This window comes from Danio rerio, chromosome 21 (assembly GCF_052040795.2).
Source record: "Danio rerio strain M-AB ecotype USA chromosome 21, GRCz13ab, whole genome shotgun sequence".
Taxonomy (NCBI): Eukaryota; Metazoa; Chordata; class Actinopteri; order Cypriniformes; family Danionidae; genus Danio; species Danio rerio.
Window position 1 is genome coordinate 22,675,431 of NC_141041.1, and position 24,518 is coordinate 22,699,948.

The 24,518-nt window shown below is 35.4% G+C and overlaps 2 protein-coding genes and 1 long non-coding RNA gene across 3 annotated transcripts; all 3 read left to right on the forward strand.

Moving 5' to 3' along the window:
- Positions 1-299: 299 nt before the first annotated feature.
- qpctlb (glutaminyl-peptide cyclotransferase-like b) lies at positions 300-11,582 on the forward strand. Its single transcript, XM_087301273.1, has 8 exons — positions 300-437; positions 643-888; positions 2,591-2,737; positions 2,842-3,135; positions 5,129-5,290; positions 7,160-7,259; positions 8,177-8,293; positions 10,464-11,582. Exons 2-8 carry the CDS (start codon positions 679-681, stop codon positions 10,607-10,609), a joined length of 1,176 nt encoding a protein of 391 aa, XP_087157399.1. The 5' UTR covers positions 300-437; positions 643-678; the 3' UTR covers positions 10,610-11,582.
- A 1,876-nt stretch (positions 11,583-13,458) lies between these two features.
- On the forward strand, positions 13,459-17,888 carry sdhaf1 (succinate dehydrogenase complex assembly factor 1). Its single transcript, XM_087301296.1, has 3 exons — positions 13,459-13,597; positions 16,425-17,515; positions 17,670-17,888. Exon 2 carries the CDS (start codon positions 16,469-16,471, stop codon positions 16,730-16,732), a length of 264 nt encoding a protein of 87 aa, XP_087157422.1. The 5' UTR covers positions 13,459-13,597; positions 16,425-16,468; the 3' UTR covers positions 16,733-17,515; positions 17,670-17,888.
- A 936-nt stretch (positions 17,889-18,824) lies between these two features.
- si:ch211-191j22.3 lies at positions 18,825-21,507 on the forward strand. Its single transcript, NR_131904.1, is given in 3 exon segments — positions 18,825-19,002; positions 19,181-19,312; positions 20,934-21,507. It is a non-coding gene; the product is annotated as a si:ch211-191j22.3 (long non-coding RNA).
- The last annotated feature ends 3,011 nt before the right edge of the window (positions 21,508-24,518 follow it).

Below are 24,518 nucleotides of genomic sequence, written 5' to 3' on the forward strand. Positions count from 1 at the left end.
AAAAGATAAAATAAAAAATCTGCGCAACATCTCTATTTCAAAATATGTTAATGAGAGACTTAAAACATGTTTTATCTATTAGTGAATAATGAAAGCTTTTTATTTTCATACTGAACATGAAATATATGATGTGTATTATCCTCCATCACTGCCAGAAGAAGTGACAGCGTGGACGCGCAGAGAGAGATGAGCACCTGCGCAGATCGCTGTCCGGTTCGGTCTCAATAACATCGACTACTGCAGTCTGCAGGACTGTGAATACGATCATTTACAGCCTGCATTATTGTCGAGATGCATAACAAGGACGAATCAGACCAGCGTTGTTGATGAAATGCTCCCCAGACTCAATCCTCTCGTCGTTCAGCACTATGTGCTGCTCATTTACAGCGACCGCAGTGGATTTGCCAGAGCAGTGGTATGCCAGTCCCGGACAACTGGTGAGTGTGTCTGTTGTGCAGAATATGCTGGGCATTAGCTACAACTTTCCACGAATTAACCCGGTTTTATTCATTTAAGTCTCTAAATGTTTTCTTATTACCCATCTTATTTTATTGGCTGTTTGTGCGTTCACGTTTATTTTATGTGTTCATTTACACATTTTGTTTGGAATCTAAATTCTTTCTATACTCTTCTTCCATGCAGGATTAATCCAGATTTGGCATCTCTCATCAACGCAAAATGAAGAGCATACGGTACAAAGCAGCGACGGTCAGATGGAGCTGCTCTGTGGCGCGCTGTGACCAGCCCCGCATGTGCCGCGTCCGGTTACTGCTGCTGTGCCTGTGCGTGCTGGTGGCAATGACATTAACACTGGCATTATCACTAGCTAACCAGCACCCAGAGGAGTTTGACTTACCACCCAGACCTCCTGACCTGATCAAAGACAAGGTAAAGGGACTACAGACATTTTTATTTATTTTATTGAATGGTCATTTCAGAAATACAGTCCTGTTGTAGCCCTGTTTTGGAACATGATATTAGCTGTTTGCTTAGATAATATGTTTCAGAAAACAATAAAAGCAGATTTGTTGCTGTTCTAAATCTGGACTAATGAGCTTACACCAATCAGCTCTTTGCCAAATTGTCATCTGTGGTTGACAGAATAACATTTCTTTACATTAATCAAAGGTTTTTTCATGGTGAAAATGCTTCTTTAGAAAATTAAAATGTTCATCACAATTAGAAAAAAATATGGTTCTGAGAAGAACTGATCTCTAAAAGGACAGTGCCTGCTTAATGCTCAAAGGCTTTTTGTATATAGTTCACCCCTCCCCTCCCCACCCACAAAAAAATGTTCATCAATTACTCACCCTTCACTTGTTACAAATCTGTTTGAGCTTCTTTCCTCTGTTGAGCACAATTGAAGTTATTTTTAAAAAGTTCTGAAAACCATCATTGACATCCATGATGTTTTCCTACTATTTAATTAACCATTCTGTGTGGAGTTTGCATGTTCTCCGCGTGTTCGCATGGGTTTCCTCCAGGGGTGCTCCGGTTTCCCTGACAAGTCCAAAGACATGCACTATAGGTGAATTTGGTAGGCTAAATTGTTCGTAGTGTTTGTGTGTGAATGAGTGCGTATGGATGCTTCCCAGTGATGGGTTGCAGCTGGAAGGGCTTCCGCTTCGTAAAACATGTGCTGGATAAGTTGGTGGTTCATTCCGCTGTGGCGACCGCAAATTAATAATGGGACTAAGCCGAAAAGAAAATGAATGAAAGAACACAGGTTTCAAGAGTTCACACTCAGCTGATGATTGATCATAAAGCATGTTTGGCATGCTGCCCCGGGAGAGAGCTCTGAGCTTATGAGATCCTTGAGCCCTGGGCTCCCCCCTGTTTGCAGGGTGAGAGGGAGGTTTGAACTTAGGTAGATCTCGATAAACTCCCGGCTTATTTCTGGCTAATGACAGATATAGAATGGCTGAGGAGAGGTGTACTCGCACAGAGCTTGGCTATGGTATCAATTTGGTCTGTTTATTTACCTAGATTGCGTGTTTTTTAAACTGTGGGAGGAAACTGGAGAACCCGGGGAAAACCCACACAAGCACAGGGAGAACGAGCAAACTCTGCTCAGAAATGTCAGCTGGTTTAGAAGAGACTTTAACCGGAGACATTCTTGCTGTGAGGCAACAGTGCAAATTACTGGGCTGCCGTGTTGCCCATCTGGAAAGGAGAGAGAGTAGGGGTGGGTAGGGGGGATTCTTCAAGACGAAAATATTGAGAGAAAAAAAACTTTGGTTATTTATAGTGAGTAAGGATTTATTTGATTGGATAATCAATCGTGAGCTGATGTGGGACCAGCTGAGAACAATCATAAGCATGTGATACTCTCGAAATTAGTTTATAAATAAACTTCACTTAAACAATGTGAGGGTGAGTAAATAGTTAGTAATAGTTTCCTTTAACATTTTTTGGAAAGCAAAACAGTTCTTCTATGCCATCACTGTGAAAACCCATTTTTGGAAATTGTCTGTAAATAGGCACTACTTTTTAAAACTGAAATTTCATGAGTATATTGCAATAATGAGAATATCTTGCTAATTCTTTATGTTTCTGTCACCACATATTCACCATCTTTATTCTCTTGTAGCTGAATCACCAGCCAGGTAAACCCACTGTTGCCCAAGTGAAGCGGCTCATCTCGCAGGTGAATTGGGAAAGACTGTGGTATTTCCAGCTGCGACCCATTCTCATTCAGCGACAGCCTGGAAGTCGAGGAAGTCGAGCTGTTCGTAAAGTAAGACATGTCTGATTTACTATCAGATTTGAATGAAATCTCAGATCCTATTAAATATGTTAGAATCCATCATAATTCAGTGTCTGCCATTTCTGTGGTTTTAGCACATCTTTTCTCAGCTGGATTCTCTTTCGGCTGGCTGGTCTGTTGAAGTGGACTCTTTCATCTCTGAAACCCCGCGTGGCCCAGTTAGCTTCTCTAATATCCTGGCTGTGTTGGACCCGATGGCTCCCCGAAGACTGCTTTTGGCTTGTCACTATGACTCTAAATTGATACCTTCAGACGCAAGTGAGCCACAGAAGGTGTTTGTGGGTGCCAGTGACTCAGCCGTACCCTGTGCCATGATGCTGGAACTGGTCACAGCTTTGGACGCACACCTGAAAAAGCACAAGCAGCTGGTGAGACAAAGTGTTACAGTTATTCTTTAAAAGAAACTATTTTGAGATATTTATATAAACTTTTGATGTCACTACATTTAATTAAATTGTAAACTCCACTGAATTTACCAAAAACACATTGTTTCTCGTTATTTTGCTTTGGATTAATTATTATGTTATAACCTTGTCTGACTCATGAACAAGCTGATACTTTTCAGTTAAACTGTTATACTGCTTCAGATAGCCAGCCTGAAACTTTTCAGTTCTTTGCCTCATTTTCTATTTCATTATGGGGTTTAAAAAGGAATTTTAGTAATATTCTAATCACTAATATATTTTTATTTTTTGCTGCATTAGCTTGTCGCATGGTGATCTTAACCACATAGACCAAAAATATTTCCAAAAAATTTAAAATAAAGAAATGGAAGAAAAAACAACTTAAAAAAATACAAATGTATTACATCATATATCATTAGCAAAAAATAGGAATCTGGTAAAGATTTCAATGAAAAACTGTAGCCTGTTGTTATTTAATATTCAAATAGCTAACTAGCCAGCACAACTTTGATAATAAATAAAAATAAAATGCTAAAAAATAATATTTTCCCTAGCCTGTCTACTTAACAACAATAGCCTAATTAGTATTACAATTAACTTTAATATGGGCCACTTTTGGTGTATCACGTTTTTTTTTTTTTTTTTTTGGTCATTTTTAGGTTATAAGAAAGAGGCCCAGGATTTAGAATAAACATGACTTCTGAAATGTTTTCTCTATTTAACAACAATACAGTATGTAAGTAGTAAAAGATGACGTCACTTACGTCAGATTGTATGTTTTCTTGCACAGCTGGATGTTGGACTCATGAAAAATTAGCTGAACTCACTTTAAAGCGACATTCAAAAGACGATTCTGCTTGGTCTTAAAGCCATTTTTTCACGGGTTATTTTCACTATTTATAATGGCATAGCAGTCAAAATAGGACAAATGAGCTCATGTATGGGACAAATTCTGGACCTTTGTCAGCGGGGGGTGGGTCATTCGAACCACCCAAACCTCTCCTGGCTACATGCCTGTGCTTTACAAATTGCATTAAATGACTCATTTGTGAAACTGACAAGTTACAATTTCCTGAATTTACATGTGAGGCTCAAATTAGTAAAGAATATGAGATTCTTAAAGTCTGATGTTACACCCAATTTTAGGAGTTATTATTTTAAATATTATAGAAGTACAGCACTATCTGCTATTAGTGAGTAATACTTTCTTTTTTTTTTAAAGAATAACTTCACATTTATTTACATGGTTTAATTCTGAGCACTATCAGTTCCTTTGTATTGACACTTCTTGTGTGTGCAGCCTCTTGTGGTTGAATCACTGAATGCCTCCTCAATTGTAAGTCACTTTGGACGAAAGAGTGACTAAACGTAATGTTATGTAAAATGTCTTAAGTAAACATTCATTCATCAATCAGTATTTTAACTACCTTGAAAATGAGCACTATTCAAATTGAAAATGAATGTATTTACTGGACCAATGCTTTATTGGGTCATTTTACTCAAGCACTTGATTTGTGTTTTTCGTCCACCACTGTGCATTAGTAGCTCATGCTGTCCTGAAATGAAGAGAGCTGTGCAAGTCTCAGAGGAGGTCCCTTCATTTTTTTTCCAGACTTCTGAATAGCTGCAGTGCTGTTGAATTCAGAGTCAGATCTGTTGTTTAACTTGCACCAGAGCCAGCAGCTACAAAACACTGCAAGACTGGAAAGGGTTTTGATGAGGAGAGAAGATCGTTGCAACCTACATAGCAGCTGTGGAATATCAAGTTTCTCATCCTTGGGGACTTGCTATTGATTTTATTTGCAAAGTTTAGTATAATAATAAAACAACTTCCTCCTCATTCAATGTGGAAGTAAAATGGCCATGATTTTAGTTTGGTAAACAGGGTCCTGCAGCAGTGTCATTTGATTGATTTTTGTGTGTGATTTGATTGTCTGTTCACTTTATTTTTGTGAAGATGTCCAGGGTGACCCTTCAGCTGGTCTTCTTTGATGGAGGAGAGGCGTTCGAGCAGTGGTCTCCGACAGACTCATTATATGGTTCACGGCATCTCGCAGAATACATGTCCAGCATTCCTCATCCACCGGGATCTAAACAAACCACACTTCTCAATGCCGTGGTAAGATGACATGAATGTGTATGTGCCTGTGTGTGTGTTTTGTTGTTTTTAAAGGGATAGTACATTTTGAAAAAGAAAAACCCAGCAGTCCATTCAAAAACACTCTAAAATGCAAATAGATTTAATGTAAATTGACTACCTTGATGTCAAAATAACATGAAATAACATCTAAAATTGATGTCGATCAACACATCAAAAATCACTTACAGGACTGTTCTGTCATTGATTTTATGTGTTTTTGATGCCCATATTAGATGTCAAGTTGATGTTGTCTTGACATCAAGGTTGTTTACGTGCATTGTAGAGATACAAAATCCAGTGTGAATGGTCATGTTACAGTCGTCACTATAACAGGTGAAACATACAGAAAAAATTTACTTTACATTCAACTCATTTTGCTAGTGGCGATACACTCTTTTCCTCTACATATGCCCCATATCTTTTATCATAAACACCATATTTCTGGAAAACATTGTGCAATTATGAGTATATGTCATGCAGGTTATGCTTTCCTCTCTGTGTACATACACACACACACACACACACACACACACACACACACACACACACACACACACACACACACACACACACACACACACACACACACACACACACACACACTCACAGGCCATTTTATTAGGTACACTTGTCCCACTGCTCGTTAACTCAAATTTCAAATTAGCCAATCACATATAGAAAGGCAAAAGTAACTCAAGTAACCACTTGTTACAGCCGAGTTATAGTAAGGTGTGGCTATAGCAGCAGAAGACCACACCATGTGTCACACCTGTCAACTAAGAACAGGAAACTAAGGCTACAATTCACAAAGGCTCACCAAAATTGGACAATAGAAGATTGGAAACCTGTTGCCTGGTCTGATGAGTCTCGATTTGTGCTGCAACATTTGGATGGCAGGGTCAGAATTTGGCATCAACAGCATGAAAGCATGGATCCATCCTGCTTGTATCAACGGTTCATGCTGGAAGTGGTGGTGTAATGGTGTGACAATATATTCTTGGCCCACCGTTATTACCAATTGAGCATCGTGTCAACACCACACAGCCTACCAGAGTATTGTTGCTGACCATGTCCATACCTTTATGGCCATAGTGTATCCATATTCTGATGGCTACTTCCAGCAGGTCATGTGTTATGTCATAAAGCGTGAATCCTCTCAGACTGGTTTCTTGAACATGACAATGAGTTCACTGTACTCAAATGGCCTCCACAGTCACCAGAACTTAATTTAATAGAGCACCTTTGGGAGAGGGTGAAACAGGAGATTTACATCATGGATGTGCAGTCTACAAATCTGCAGCAACTGCGTGATGCTATTGTGTCAATATGGACCAAAATCTCTATGGAATATTTCCAATACCTTGTTGAATCTATTACACGAAGGATTAAGGCAGTTCGGAAGGCAAAAGGGTGTCCAACCGGTACTACTAAGGTGTACCTAATAAAGTAGTGTATGTACAGTATGTGTGTACTGTATATATTTATAAACAAAAACTGCTAAACTATGGCTAAATAGCTCTCTGGTGATTTATTGAATAAATGTAAAGTAAATGGTGATGAATTCAGTTAACATTAACATTCCATTATCGAGTATCATCCTCATGTCTTTGCATAGCTGTATGGCAGAAATTAATAAGTTTTAAAACTGTGTATACAACGAAAGTAAATGGAATTTAAAGTTTATTGACCAAAACAGTGTTTAAAATATCTTCCAGTTAATACAGTCATACAGGTTTAGAACAATATGAAGATGAGTAAATACAAATTTGTGTGTACTATCTCTTTAAATAACTATGAATGTATTTTTTATAAAATATAAATATATTGAGTAATGACTGTTATTTGCAGGATCTCCTTGTCCTTCTGGATCTGATTGGTGCTGCTGACCCTATGTTTGTGAATCACTTTGACAACACAGCTCGTTGGTTTGACCGCCTAATCGCTGCTGGTAAAGCTGATTTGACTTTCCATTAATACTAAAGTAATACTGGTTACTCATTAATAGTGTTTAAAAACTAATGTTTGATTTGCAATGACTGAAACTGGAGTAGAAACTACCTGCCACCTTTGCTTTGTTACCTTGCTTTAAAAAGGACATTACATTTACCAAGTTTTTGTCCATATTTTAAGATTAAAGAAAAATTCTGTGAAGAATATGGAGTATTGAATAAAATAAATGAGTGCTCACAACATTTAATGTTATTTTAGTATTAGTGAGATACTATCAAGTTTTTTTTTTATAGTTTGAATTAAATATATACAAGTTAGTATGCTAGTTCTGTGCATTACTTTGTGTGTAGTTTTGTAACTGCTCATATATTATCTATTATCACTAATCATATACACATAATGTAATAAAATCAGAGACTTTCTCAATGAAATTTATGTAGTTTAATGTTTTAAATAGGTTACTTATCTTGTCAGGCATCTTCATTCTCTTTCACATATTATCCCCTAAAATAATCCACTTTTCTTGACTGAGCACTATTGTTAAAAGCACAACATGTACAATTTTAGTCTTAGAAATACAACAGCTTTCATCCTTAATCTGCTTAATACTGCCATGATAATAAGTTTTGAATACTCATCTCATCAGTTTTGAATGCTCATCTTTGAACAATTTTTGCAGAAGCCTCTTAGGATATAATGAAGATGACAACTCCCATGATTCCACACTTAGTCATGGTGTCATCAAATTGTGTTTAAATTATGTTATGCTTCTTAATATGCACAGCAAAGTTACATACTATGTCATCAAGTCCTGATAATTTCTTGTAAATAGCTATAGGCCCTATTAATAGGTATTAAAGTCTAAACATGACCTTGATTTTTAATCTCTTTTACTTATATTTCTGGATTTTTAAGAGAAAAGACTTCACACTTTGGGGCTCCTGTCTTCCCATCCCAAAGAGCAGAGTTATTTTATCAAGGATATGAACATGGGCCCAGTCGAAGATGATCATCTTCCTTTTCTTCAGAGAGGTAAGATATTAATGTGACCAACATATCCTACCCCAGCAATCAATTTTGTGTTTAATAGACGTCTAATAAACATCTAAACGTAAGCAGCTTGGTTAAAACAAGGCTAAACTTGGGCTCTCAGTGAAAATCTAATAGACATCTGAGAATAGCCCAAAACTAGACTAGTCATTAAATAGACAGATTAGACAGACTTTACATGTGTAGTCATTTATTTGTTTATTTGATGACTAGTCTAGTTTTGGCCTATGCTTAGATGTCTATTAGATTTTCTCTGACAGATCAAATTTAGTCTTGTTTTAGCCATAACGACTATATTTAGATGTCTTTTAGACATCTATTAGACGTCATAAAAAACCAAAAATGTTTGCTGGGACAGAACAGCGTCTTCCACTAATATTGGCACCCTTGTTAAATATGAACAAAAAAAGGTTGTAAAAAATGTCTTTATAGCATAGCCTCTTGATTTTTAGTGCAAAATATTACCAAAATTATGATCGAGATTTGAATGAATGTAAAGGCTTTTTTTTCATAAAACCCTATGGTTTGCAATGATGCAGGTAAAGTCAGATGATTGTTTCGGAGACTTTATAATCCCAAGATCTTTTACAATTCTCCAGCAGTAATTCTTGGAGATTTTTTGGCTGTTGGAACTATGCATGGGGCCATAATCGGTTTCAAAGTATACCACAGTTTGAAAAAGTCAAGATTTTAATACCACAAAAATGTTCTGTTATACCATTCCTTGTGTATATGTCAGTTATTATTTTCTTTTATAGTATTTTACCAATATTTTTAGTTTTTTAGTTTCAAAATCTACTGGTCAGCTCACGATTCAGGAAACATCTGAAAAACAAATCTCTTATAAACCAACATGCCAGCATGTTATAGACCTAAACAGTAATAATAAATATATTTTGTTCAGTGGTGATAAAGATTTTGTTTTTTACCCGGACATTTAAAAAGAACAGATTTTAGAGCAGTAATCACAATACAGTGAAACAATATATATATATATATATATATATATATATATATATATATATATATATATATATATATATATATATATATATATATATATATATATATATATATATATATATATATATATCCATGGTTATCATACCATCAGAATCATAAACCAGCCCATGCCTAGTTTGAACAATCATCCTAATAGTGTGTTGTGACAGATATCAACTTCCAATAGTGTCTTTTCATTCGAGAAAAATAACAGTAAGAGCTGAGTGATATGACATGATGCATAAACGTGCTTTAAACAGCCATTTACATGTGTTTGCTGCCTCATTACAAACATGAGCAGCAATTTTCAAAATATACACATTAAACTAACAAAACATACATTTCAAGAGCTCGCACTTAGCTGATGAGCGAGTTTGACATGCCTTCCTGGGAGAGAGCCCTCGAGCCCGGGGCTCCCTCACATTTGCAGGGCGAGAGGGTAGTTTAAGCTCTGGTAGGTCTCATGAACTCCTCCCTTCTTTAGAGCTGATGACAGATTATAAATTGCTATATAGAGATATACTGCCGGTTAAGAGCTTAACTATAGTGCTAATTTAGATTGATCAATTCACTTAGAACACATGTTTTTGGGCTGTGGGAGGAAACGGGAGAACCCAGGAGAAACCCAAGCGAGCACAGGGAAAACATGTAAACTCCGCATAACTGCCCTGTTAAGGATTTGAACCTGTGATGTTCTTGCTTAAGGCAAAAGTGCTAACCACTGGGCCGCCATGCTGGCCTATAAAGGAAAAGTTGGAGGAGTAGAGTTGGAAATGGGGATTCTTCAAAGCGAAGATAACTAAAGTAAGCAACTCTGGGTATTTATAATAGGTAAGGAATCATCTGATTTGTGAATCATGTGTTAGTTAATGCGGGACTAGTTGTGATCATTCATAATCATGTGCTCCTCTCGAAATTCGTTCATAAATAAACTTCACTTAAACAGACCTTATGCCACTTGTGGGTGGCACTGAATACATATAAAATCCATAAATGTATAATCTAGATGCTTTGTGGTTTGCTGTCTGCATCTCGAGTAGCTTACTCTTTCTTAAAGCCTGTCCCATTTTCAAAATAATAGTCAATGTCAATAAGAGCACTGTATTTTGCTGTAGGACTGACTATATGAATCTTCCATTCATGAACGCAGGAGTACCAGTGCTACATTTGATCGCAACACCGTTCCCTTCATTCCTGCACACGATGGAGGACACGGCAGACAAGATTCACAGACACACTGTGGAGAATCTCACCAAAATCCTGGTGGTTTTCTTGGCTGAATATCTGCGGCTATAATATTACATCTGCCGCGGTCGATACCTCAGCTGCACTGCTTTAGGATATCTGAAAATCAATGTGTTCTCAGAGATGCGTGATGTACTGTATATTCTCAGGCTGCCATCTTGTATCCTCACATATGCTTACCTTTAGACTTTCTGCCATGTTAGTCAATTGGTACTGTGCCTTCAGATAGTTCTGCTATCTAGCAATGCACTATATAGACTAAATAATATAACTATCTGTGCCAAAAAAGTTTACCAATGTTTATTCATCTGTTCGATAACTGTGCAATAATATCAACAGAATGCAAAGTAGATAAGCTCAGGAATGGATGTGAACCTGATGCTATGTAAGAGATTATATGCACTACAATGAAGCTCTATAATGCTACAACAGTTCTGACTTATTTAATATATTTAATCTCACAAACATTTTCTCAAAAGAGCAGTCTGTAATCTCTAGTAGCTAAATGTTCAATCACGTCTTGATTATATAGTTTTCTGAAAGATATGGAAAGTCGTACTTAAGTAGCAAAAAATTCTGACTTCAGACTTGACATAGACTTGACTTGTGCTTCAACAGAGAGACTCTTCAGATCTGAATACCTTTGAATAATGCAGCTTTTTTAGTTTTTTTTTTTTTCGTTTACAAATGATGATTATTTTACTGAGTGGCATTTACTGAGAGGGTAGTAGTGATTGTCTCTTATAATGGGTTAAATAATAAAGGGTCTAAAAAAATGACATTTTGATTTACGTACAACCCAATGTACTTTCCTTTAAAATAAGAGTTTTGCTTTTATTTGATGCTGTGGATATAATGGGTTAATAAAGGGTCTAAAAATATGGCATTTTGATTAAAGTAAAACCCAATTTACTTTTATTGGAATAGGCGTTTTGATTTAATTTCATGCTGTGGATCTAAGGTACCTGAAATGTTCTTATGTAAAGACAAATGATACCATAAAAGATATAAAATTATAAAGGGTTTGAAAATCTTATTTTAATATTATAGTTTGGGGGCGGCACGGTGGCTCAGTGGTTAGCACTGTCATCTCACAGCAAGAAAGTCGCTGGTTCAAGTCCCAGCTGGGTCATTTGGGGTTTTTGTGTGGAGTTTGCATGTTCTCCCTGTGTTCTTGTGTGTTTCCTCCGGGTGCTTCGATTTCCCCCACAGTCCAAAGACATGCGCTAGAGGTAAATTGGATGAACTAAATTGGCTGTAGTATATGAATGCGTGTGTAAATGCAAGAGTGTATGGGTGTTTCCCAGTACCGTTGCGACCTCTAATAAGTGACTTTTGAATGATTATAGTTTCTATTAGTTTACTGTACTGTTAGCTGTACTGAATTTATATATTCATTCATTTTCTTTTCGGCTTAGTCTTATTATTAATTACTTGGTCGCCACAGCGGAATGAACCGCCAACTTATCCAGCACATGTTTTTTGCAGCGGATACCCTTCCAGCCGCAACCCATCCCTGGGAAACAGCACACTCGTTCACACACATACACTACGGACAATTTAGCCTACCCAATTCACCTATATCAAATGTTTTTGGACTTGTGGGTGAAACCGGAGCATCTGAGGGAACCCATGCAAACACGAGGAGAACATGCAACCTCCACGCAGAAACGTCAACTGACCTAGCTGAGGCTCGAACCTGCAACCTTCTTGCTGTGAGGTGAATGTGCTACTCACTATGCCACCATGTTGTCGTATTTATACATTTTTGGACAAATTTATTTTCTTAGTAATTTTTTCAAATATTAATTTTACTGATTTGTTTGAACATTGTTTATTTATTTACCTTAATCCTTTTTTATTCTAAGCAATAGTTAATTTAAAAAATATTCTTAATTTATTATTTATTTTATCTATATATTTTATATTTATTAGATTATTGTAATCCAATTTAATTTTTTTTTATTTGAAGCAGTAATATTTTTTTATATTATTATTATTTGTATTTTTTTAAATAAATGTTTTAGACTCCTTAGCACTTATGGACCATTAATTCAAAATGTTATAGATAAGCATTAGTTAATGTTCAGGAAAATACTTTAGCAATACACAATTAACATACAGTGCTCAGCATGAATGTTTTAAAATAAATATCCATTTCTCAGTGAATATGGGTACTATATATATGTGTATTTGAATAAACAAATTTATTAAACATATATATTATTATTTTAGTCAAAAAACATCTTTATAAATGGAAAGATAATATATTTAAATTCATGCAAAATATTGCAAAAAAAAAGTACAGACTACAACATTTCAACTAAATTTTTTCTATTTTTTGTTTTTCTTGATTTTTTTTTTATTTAATTTAATATTTTTCTTTAACATATACATTTGGCTACTAATTTTCGAACCATAATTATAAGTTATTTTGTTAGATTAGCTTCAGATTTGGCTTCAGTACTGACTAATCACACAATTATAATATTGTAAAGCATCCTAAAGAAAATATACATTTAAATGAGAGATTTGTGGGGATGTACTTATATATGCTGAGCACTGTATATTAAATATGCTGCATTAAGTTAGTCTGTAGCATGTACTGTTATAATAAAATTAACACAAGGACTTTAGACTCGACACAGATTTGACTGAAAAACTCGACTTATTAATGTCTTGAAAATGTGAACGTGTCTGTTTTGTAATCCAATAGTAAATATAAAATATATGTATTTTGCAGTCGCAACATAGACTTTAATAACTTGGTATAGTCTGCTGTTATAGTCTATTTATATCTAAATAAAGGATAAACACTGAACTTTGGCTGGTCTTTGTTGATTGTGTTGCTGTTCAGCCTGACCGCTAGATGTCAGTATATCTGACTATTACTGCATTTCATAACGTCACAGCATGAGTTAGGAAACACAGGTCATATTTTTGTGACTGCTGCGGTCGTTGTGTAGAAGACCTCTATTTTAAGTTTAAACATATACAGCTGACAAGGAATGAATGAAATTAAGCGCTGTAACTGACAAGGTAAAGTGTCGTTTATTAACGTTAGCTACCTTTGTTTATTTGTATGTGAAGTATAGTGTGCTAAGAGTGTTTGGTGTTGACATGACATGCCATCAGAATTGTTTACTAACGTTAATCATTGTCCTTCATCATAATAATTGAGAGACTACATATAACATGTTTTTACTAAATTTTGAATTATTAAGGTTATAATTTAAAAAAAAATTATGTTTTAGGTAATGCAATTTTTGGTTCACAATTCTTCTCTCCTTTGTTTCTCATCACTCCACACAAAAAGGTCAAAACAAATAAATAAGTGCTATATAAATCAGGGGAATTGTTTGTAAAAAGAAAAAACTTCAGAATATTGATTGAAGTGAAATGGCCTATTATGCCCAAAATGATTTTCTCCGGATAGTTCCTTGAATTAAAATCTAGTCATGTTCAACTATAAACACATATACCACAAAATATCATTTGTTTCACTCAATACAATACAAATAGATCAAGTGTAAAATACTTAAATATTTATATGTTTATTAGTGAAAAAAAAGATGTTATGAAAGATATCAGATTTTCAAAATTGACCAATTGGAAAAGCACCTGTAGTGTGAATGAACTTTTATACTAACTTAGTAGATTTTGGTTTGATTAATTAGTTTTTTAAAGACCTATTAATTATTAATTTAAGACCTAATAAACTTATTATCACAGTTTATTTGATTAAGTGTGAACAGTGCCATGTGCCAACTAGAGGTAAAGTTGGTTTTACATTCACACATTCGTTCATTTAGAAGTCTCTATATTATTTACCATGTTACTTTGAATATTCGATCGGAATTGGCATGCAAATATGATTTAAAAACAACATTAAGACTGTTTATTTGACTGTGAACAATGTTGTACTTTGATAGTCATTGGCTGCTGATATAATTTCACTGTTTGGAGTTTGCAAATAATACTTAAAAGAAATTTTATTAATAAGGGGAAAGTCTGAATGTGCGAATATAAAACCAACTTTACCTCTATATGTGCAATTTGTCGCTCACCAAAATTTGCACCAAAACTGCTAAAAAGTTTCCTGGATATTTTTTATCTTTATATTTGAAAATGAAGTTAACAAAATGAGAGCAATTCCATGCAATTGTCAACCTTGGCATTAAAAATAAATTTCACCAAAATAGCGAAACCCTTTCTACGTTTTTTTTTTGTGCAGGCTTTTATTTTACAATAAAATACTCAACATGTCTCTGGCAGTGTTTTCAAACATTTATATTTAATTTACCATAATCACAAAAGTGGCAGTTACACATCTGTCACATCCATAACGATGTTTTTTTTCTCATGAATACAAAAAAATGTAAAATAAAACAAAATCAATAATGTTTGTTCTTGCAGCCAACTCTTATCTTTTTGATTAGCATTATTTATTTTGGGTTGTGCTGTTTAATTCACAGAATTTCAACAAAATATGTTCTATACTGTAAACTCGCAGACTTTTTTGGTCACATTCATAACACATGTTTATTTCTCTCATTTAAAATATAAAAATACGTTTACTGATTGATATTTTTCTGATTCAATAACACAGAACTGTGGTTAGTTCTTTAGGAAAATATAAACAGATGTTTCAATATAATGTTAAATTGTATACTTTTTTATGTATACAGTAGGCATGGACCGGTAAAAGATTCTGACGGTATGATAACCTTGGATAATAATATCATGGTTTCACGATATTGTGAGTCCTCTCTAAAATATGTTCTTTTTAAATGTCTGGGTATAAAAAAATGACAACTTTTATCCCCTTTGAACATAATATATTTTAATTTGATAATAATTCAAATCACTCATTGACTTCTGCTGTCTTTATTACTTTCAAAAACACAGATTTTTCACTTTTTAAAATGACATCTTTGAATATCGTTGCTGCTGGAGATACTGTTGTCCTAAAAAACAACAAATAAACATTAAAAAAAATCTTACACATGTACCTTATGAATGTTTTTTTAAAACCTTGACTTTTTCAATCCGCGGTATACCTTGAAAACTGTTATTGTCCCATGCCTAGTGTAGTGCTCAGCAGATATAAGTACACCCACTCACAAATCTACTTTTTAAATTCATATTTTTATTAAGAAGCTATACAATATTGTATTTGTGCATATACATTAGATTAGCCAGTACTGGAACCAAATCTTGAGCTTATCTAACAGAATAACTTATGATAACCGTCGTAAAAACTAGTACACCCAAATGTATATGTTATAAAAAAATATTAAATACAAATTTAAAAAAGAGGAAAAAACAAGAAAAACAAAAACAAAATTATTTAATAGGATTAGTTGAAATTTTGTAGGTTGTATTTTTTTATTTAATTGTATTATCTTTTAATTTCTAAATATGTTTGGTATCTAAAATATTACTTTAATAAATATATCTGTTTAATAAATCTTTTTTGTTTAAATGCACCAAAATACATGCCTATATTTTACTGAGAAATGGATAAAATTATTCACTTTCGAAATGGGGTGTTCTCGACTATGCTGAGCATTGTATAAGTTTTAAGCTTATGCTAAAAAATGTCAATAATTGCTCAAGAAAAACAAGAGAACAGAACTGATTTACGAACACAATCGAAATGTCACAAAAACATCTTTAAAAATTTAACAATATATGTAATCTCTCATTATGAGATCATAAAACAAAACTAATCATTAAGGACAACTTAAAGAGTGTTATTGAAATATACAATCCATGACCCATTTGCTTATCAAAGATGCACACACAGGGTCTTATGAATTACAATGCAATGCACTGACTAGTGACTACATTATTCCCCTCACAGGCTAAAGTCTCCGCGGTCCATTCAGTCAACTGTGCTGTGAGTTTATGATTCAGCACATTATGGTGCGCCACAGCAAACTCCAGAAGCAGGTATTAGCACTGTATCGACAGTTTCTGCGGGCAGCACAGGACAAACCCGGCTTCATACCCAGAATACGAGATGAATTTCGCACCAACGCAGCCATCAAGAAGACGGACGTCATGCACATAGAATACCTTTATCGCCGAGCCCAACGCCAGCTTGAACTGCTTAAAGATGCAAACACAAAACAACTGGGATCATTCAGCAAGTCGAAAGAGGACAGTTGACCACTCTGTTGATCATGTCATCTTTACTGTTTTGTAATATTATTTATGGGAAATCACTTTCTTGGCTGGAGCCTTCATAAAAAGCCAAGACCAACTAGATTCGTACTGTACTCAGGGATGTTTACAATGTAAAGGCATGTTTTAGGTGACAACTCGTTACAGTTTTTACACAGTGTTGTAGTTGGCGGGTTCAAAACTAAGATTATTTAGGTTAAGTTGGTTTTATGTTCACACGTTCAGACTTTCTCCTTAATAATACAGTTTCAGAAAAGTATTTTTGCATAATGCTAGTAGTGAAACCATATTAGCTGCCAATGACTATCAACGTACAACATTGTTCACAGTCAATTAAATAATGTTGTTTTAAGTCATGTTTAATTTACATGTGATTTCAGTTATATTTAAAGTACCATGGTAAACAGTATAGGGAGCCTGTTGCAAGGTATTACTAAACGAATGTATGAATATAAAACCAACTTTGCCTCAATGATTATTTGCTGCTACATCATTATACTCCATTACAGTGTTTCTCAACCACGCTCTTGGAGGACCACCAACACTGCATGTTTCTGTCACACCCATAACAGGTGTTTCAGTCTCTGCTGATGAACTGATTATCTAAATCAGGTGTGTTAAGAAGATTTGGAAAATGTGCAGAGCTGGTGATCCTCCAGGAATGTGGTTGAGAAACACTGCTCTAATAAACTTGTATCATTATTGACTGAAATATCTTCAAAGTTACTTTTGCTTAAATATCATGAATGTCCACAGTGTAGATCATAGGTCTCAAACTCAATTCCTGGAGGGTTGCAGGTCTGCACAGTTTTGCTCCAACCCTATCAAACACAGCTTGATCCAAACAATTGTTTTCAAGAGTCATGAAACCTCCATTAGTTGGATCAGCTGTGTTTGATAGGGTTGGGGCAAAACTGTGCAGACCTGCAACCCTCCAGGAATTGAGTTTGATACTTATGCTTTAGAGGTTAATCTGTGTTTGTGGTATCTATTATCTGTTGGACAGGTGTTTATGAACACACATTTATTTTTTTGACTGGTTCCTTGCTGTAAAACTTTAAAAACAGATAATAATGTACTCCCAAACTTAAAAGTTGTCCTGTTGGTTAAATGATTGCATGCTACTAAAGATGTGACGCGACTTTTTGGTCATACTGATTTTAACAACAACAAAAATACCTAATTTTCAGCTGATTGTAACTAATGTTAGTCAGTTATGTACTCTAACAGCTTATTTTTTCTCTTCCAAGTTACTTTTACTGAACATGGGATGGGGTGACACGGTGGCTCAGTCATTGCCACTGTCGCTAGAACAGGGATGTCCAATTTCGATCCTGGAGGGCCGGTGTCCTGCTGAGTTTAGCTTCAACTTGCTTTAACACACCTGCCAGAAAGTTTCTAGTATTTCTAGTAAGACCTTGATTAGCTGGTTCAGGTGTGCTTGATTAGAGTTGGAGCTAAATTCTCTATGACACTGGCCCTCCAGGATCGAGTTTGGACACCCCTGCACTAGAAGGTTGCTGGTTCGAGCCTCGGCTGGGTCAGTTGGCATTTCTGTGTGGAGTTTGCATGTTCTCCCCGTTTTCGTGTGGGTTTCCTCTGGGTGATCTGGTTTCCCCCACAGTACAAAAAAAATGCACTATAGATGAATTAAATAAACTAAATTGGCCGTAGTGTTTGTGTAAATGAGTGTGTATGGGTGTTTCCCAGTATGGGTTGCAGCTGGAGGAGCATCCACTGTGTAAACCACATGCTGGATAAGTTGGACTAAGCCGAAGGAAAATTAATGAATGAACATGGGTTGTATTCATTTAACACTAAGCTTTCCATTTTTTAAGAGGCGGAAAAAGTATAAAATGGTGATCTGTTCGGGGGATTTTTTGCTATTCAGTATTTCTTTTAATAGCAATAACTTTTAAAAAAGAAACAAATTTTAAAAAAAACTTGTTTATATAAATGAATATAGCCTATATTTGTTACACTTTGACGTAGTAGAGAAACCTCGAGTAATGACTAGCCAGTCCGTTAGTGGGCGCAATTGTGAAATGTGTTGTTTTTTTCCTTGCGGAACAAGAACAAACTTCAGTGTAAACAGGAAGATTGTGCGAGCGGTGGCAGCGGAGCTAATACGCTAAAATTTAACTGAACTGTTTAATATACCTTAATTAACACGTACTGCATTTCTTTTTATTATTAAGAAGTGCATTATTATGGCGGAGTCAAACGGGATGACAGATGCTCAGTTAATTCAGCAGGTGAGTCAAAACAGATGTACTGTTCAAAATAATTCAGCATATAAAGCATCATGTATCATATAAAATCAATAACATAATATCATTAAAATCACAATATCGTACTTTTTTAAAAGTACGCTTCATAATTCTACCAAATAATTCTCTGATATGTTGAAACCGACGCATTTGTTGGTTTCAGCTGGCTCTGCTCGGCTGGCTGAAGAGCGACAGTGTCCAGTGTAAGGATTTTCTCACTGCGGTCACCGGGCTGCAGGTCGGCCGGGAGCTGCTGGACAGACTCTCTGGGCAAAGCAGAATAGATGCTTACAGGGTAAGAACCTTAGAACTGATGCATTTGCTTTTTACTGGTGTCTTGCTAAAATCTACTGTGATTGTAAAGTGATTTGATGTTGAGCCTAGGCTAGGGTAACTAACTTCTTGTAACCCACAAGCCAGAAATCATGACAGATTATTTTCTTACTCTTTTGAGAATGTTTGAAAAATGTTTAATTGTTTTTCCTCTGCTTTTTAAAGTGTTGCTATTAAAGGTTGTTAGTTAAAATTTAATGTAAAGTACAAGTGAACACTATCACTGATAGTGATTTTTTTTGACTTTAGCTATTTTTATTCGTTTATTTGTAAAGCACTTTTCACTTGTCATTACAGAATAAAACGGCTTTTATTTAGTAAAAAAATCAATAAAACGTGATACAGCTGAAATGACTGTCCTTCATCTTTACCACGATTTACAGAAGACACATATTACAAAGTCAGTAATTGCAGTACAAGATTCAGCACAAGTATCATTTTATGACATATCATAAACAGGGGTTCTGCAGGTTTCACCAAGTTAAATTGAAGACCTTTAAAGACATTTTAAGACCATTATGAATAAAAATTTAGACTTATACAGGAGTAAATGCTAAAGATTTTATTTGAATATCTTATTTGGAAAAAATATTTTCATTTGCCCTTTAAAAATAATTATATTTGAATACATTTAATAATACAATAATAATAATTTAACAATGAAAAGTCTAGATCAGGTCAGTATCCCCTGTACTAAATGGAGAACTTTTAAACAAATGTTACTGTTATAAGGAAAGTTATTAAATGCTATTGTTAAATAAAAAGTTAAACGTTTTACCGAGATATCACTTGAATTTGTTGGTGATTGCATTGGTGTTAATGGCCAAATGGGGTAGCTATACATGAACAAAGAAAAGTTAAGTTAAAAAAAAGAAAAACAAAACAAAAAAAAAAAGATTTAAGATCTACAACCCAACATTTCAGTAGATTTAAGACTTTTTAAAAGCCAGCGGATACCCTGCATACAACCCTAAAATACTGATTGTCAATTTTACTGTCAATCTTTATCGTTTTTATATATTTTTACTCAACTGTGGAATCACTTATTACTTTATAATTTACTACAGGTCGAATATTTAATTCATTTTACAAAAATGTGTTCACTGAATGGAATCCGCTGTGTAAAACACATGCTGGATAAGTTGGTGGGTTATTTTGCTGTGGCGACCCTGGATTAATAAAGGAACTACGCCGAAGGAAAATTAATGAATGAAATAAATCTGTACAACATCAGAACAAATAGTGGCAGCTCAAAACCTTTTTTTTGGTATTAATACACAATTCTGACCTAGGCAATATTCTGTATCAGACAAATAAAAATAATACAAATCACTTGCTAAAAGTTTCAACAAGATAGAGCAGTATGTGAATGTCCCATAATACAATTTAAAAAGGTGTAAAATAATTGTGTTGTTTTATATACTCACTGTACTGAATTGTACATGATTCTTTAATTCATGTTTAAATCACTTGTTCATTATTATTGCGATTTCTACACCACACAATCTAATCCATCAACTCTATCACGGAGTATCAGAACACATTGTAGACCAGACTCACACAATCATGACGTGTTTCCACAGATGGAGTGCATTCAGAGTGTTGCAGACTATGTGAAGAAAAATCCCAGGGCTTCCCAGCGAGAGCTCAACGCTGAGGTTGAGAAGAACGTGCTGCTGTTTGCCTCTAGAGTGCAGGCTCTCTAAAACACTCAGTGAACACGTCACCACAGCACTGACCTTAACTCTTCTTTACTGACCAGACTATATCGCTGCTTTTCTTTTTTCTACCTTTTTCTTTTTGTATATTGATACATGTATCTGTTAAGCTTTATCTAATATGTTTACTATGCAATTTTTATTTTATTTTATTCAAAATAGTCATAAACAGATATTTTATGGGCAACATTTTTAATGGTGTATGTATTGTAATGCTGAATTTACTCTTAATGAGATTTTTTATTTTATTTTACAGATTGTACATTAAGGACTGTAACAATACAGAGATAAAGTGCTGCAGCTGTGATGCTGTTTGAAGTTTTCCTGTTTTTTTGTCTGTGGTAAACAACTTGATGATGCTTTGATGTTTTGTTGAACAACGTAAACTGCGCACCTCAAAGATTCTTATGTAGTCAATTTTATGTTTATTCAAAATTAAACTTCTTGAGAATTTATTTTTAATGTAAATTTGTACTTTTTTAAACCATAAACTGAAAGAATTGAATTACAAAAACCAAAGTGTGAGTGAAAATGTAAGTCTCTTATATTTACACGCCACTTTATTAGGTACACCTCACTAGTTGGGGGTTGGACCCCCTTTTGCCTTCAGAACTGCCTTAATCCTTCGTGGCACAGATTCAACAAGATACTGGACATATTACTCAAAAATTTTGGTCCAAGTTGACATGATAGAATCACGCAGTTGCTGCAGATTTGTTGGCTGCACATCCATGATGCGAATCGGATTGACTCTGGTGACTGTGGAGGCCATATAAGTGCAGTGAACTCATTGTCATAATCAAGAAACCAGTCTGAGAAGATTTTCGCTTTATGACATAGTGCAATATCCTGCTGGAAGTAGCCATCAGAATATGGGTACACTGTGGTCGTAAAGGGATGGACATGGTCAGCAACAACACTCAGATAGGCTGTGGCATTGACACGATGCTCAATTGGTCTTAATGAGCCCAAAGTGTGCCAAGAAAATATCCCTCACACAATTACACCACCAGCCTAAACAGTTTATACAGCAGGATGGATCCATGTTTTCATGTTGTTAATGCCAAATTCTGACCCTACCATCCGAATGTCGCAGAAGAAATCGAGACTCATCAGACCAGGCAACGTTTTTCCAATCTTCTCTTGGCCAATTTTGGTGAGCCAAGCCTTGTAGTCTTTTCTTTTCCTTTTCTTAGCTGACAGGAGTGAATTCTGGTGTTTTCTTCTGCTGCTGTAGCCCATCCGCCTCAAGGTTGGACGTGTTGTGCCTTCAGAGATGCTCTTGTGCATACCTTGGTTGTAACGAGTGGTTATTTGAGTTACTGTTGCCTTTCTATCAGCTCGAACCAGTCTGGCCATTCTCCTCTAACCTCTGGCATCAAAAAGGTATTTGCGCCCACAGTTCGGACCATACTCTGTAAACCCTAGAGATGGTTGTGCATGAAAATCATGTAATGCATGTAATTGGATTGATTAGAAATTTGTTCCAAAATGGTTTGGAACAAGTCAAGGGAGACTAAATGATGACAGAACTGGCAATTATGGGTGAAATATCCTTTTAAAACTTGCAATTTAAATTTAAACTGAAACAAAAGTGATCATACGTGACCATGTCTTGTGTTTGTCATCATTATACATGTATATAACGCCAAACAAAGACTCATTCATTTACAGTAGTGTGAAGACCACATTTTAGAGTGCTGATTTTAACACGTAGTCGACAAAGAGAACAGTGAGGAGGACGAAGAGAAAAGAGACAGACTCCATAATGAGCTTTGGGCTATCACTACATTCATCACGCAGCACCTGTGATGAATTACATTATGCAGATCACACTTCTCAGATCTCTTGATGACTTTAAAGACAGTGTAGCACTCAGACAAGCAAAACCCATGATTAGCACCGCTGCTTTTGGAATAATACGAGCGCAAGACATGGCTTTTTGCTGTCTTGCGGCGGCAGTTGCCCAAACACTTGTCTTCCTGATGAGGACAAAGTTTATGAATAAAATACCCCTCATTCTTTTGATATAGCGCTTGTGTGTCTGTCTCCAGCGCACCTGGGCACTTACAAGCAATGACCAGTACTCTAATGATGGGGAATACAGTCTTGTGAGCTGGCAGACAAGATGAAAGGCAAGGGTGGGCTGGTCAGAGAGAACAAAGCAATGTCGTCTCAGCCATCTGAGCACATCGCACAATAGAAAGAGAGTACCACGGCTATATTTTCGTCTGTCAACATCAAACAAAGTGATATTTTAATGTCGGTAAAGCAACAAGGAAATAGCGGTCTGTCAGTTGTTTGGAGCTTTTAAATCACCCTTGTTGAAATGTCCTTGAATTTTCTGGGAGATGATTGTAATCGGATAGAGGAGAGGGCGATTGTGAGTGTTTAGGTATTTATCATGACAGTACTTAAATATAAATGACCATAAATTGCACTAAAATGCCATTACTAGTACTGTTACTGAGCTACCAAAATGTGTGTGCGTATTGACTTTTGGCCTTATGAATAACAGGAAGCAGGTGATTAAAAATGTATATTATTATGCAGATATATGAACCCGCTTCATATCATCAGCTGTTGATTCATAAAACATTTTCAGTTTACGTCAGTGGAAATGAATGCAAATCAAGTCTTCAAATATCCATGTCACCTCTATGAAGATTATACGGTTTGAGGGCATGGTGTCTGAAATCTAAGTAAATCACAGTAATCATCAATACGTCTCTCTGAGTGTGTCTCAAAAACTGGAGCAGCCTAACAAGACAGCCAAGTGCCAAGTCTGGTCTGGACTTACTCAAATATAGTGTTTTAACAAATTTTTTCGGCAGAAAAATGAATCACTGACATTTACCTCTGTTAACTGACCAAAACCACTGAATGAACTAGTATTAATAAGACTACCATGTTTGTATGTTTTACAGTGTGATATGAAGCAAGTTGGAAAAAAGTGACACATGGGTATCAATTTTAGAAAATGTTTATAACATGCATATTGTTCAGGCAATATGTCAACAATAAATGATAAGACTTTTGATTCTGTCAAAAATGAATTTAGTTAATTATGTAAAGCTTTTGGCATAATTTGCTAAATGAGGAGGACAGAATCAGCTGTAATACAAGTTTGTTCTATTCTCTTTTACACTCACTGGCTTCTTTAATAGGTACCTGTGCAACTGCTTGTTAATGCAAATTTCCTCAACCAATCACATGGCAGCAACTTAGTGCATATAGGCATGTAGACATGGTCAAGACGATCTGCTGCAGTTCAAACCGAGCATCAGAATGATGAAGAAAGGTGATTTAAGTGACTTTGAACATGGCATGGTTGTTGGTGCCAGACGGGCTGGTCTGAGTATTTCAAAAACTGCTGATCTACTGGGATTTTCATGCACAACCAACTCTAGGGTTTACAGAGTATGGTCTGAAGTGTGGGCGCAAATGCCT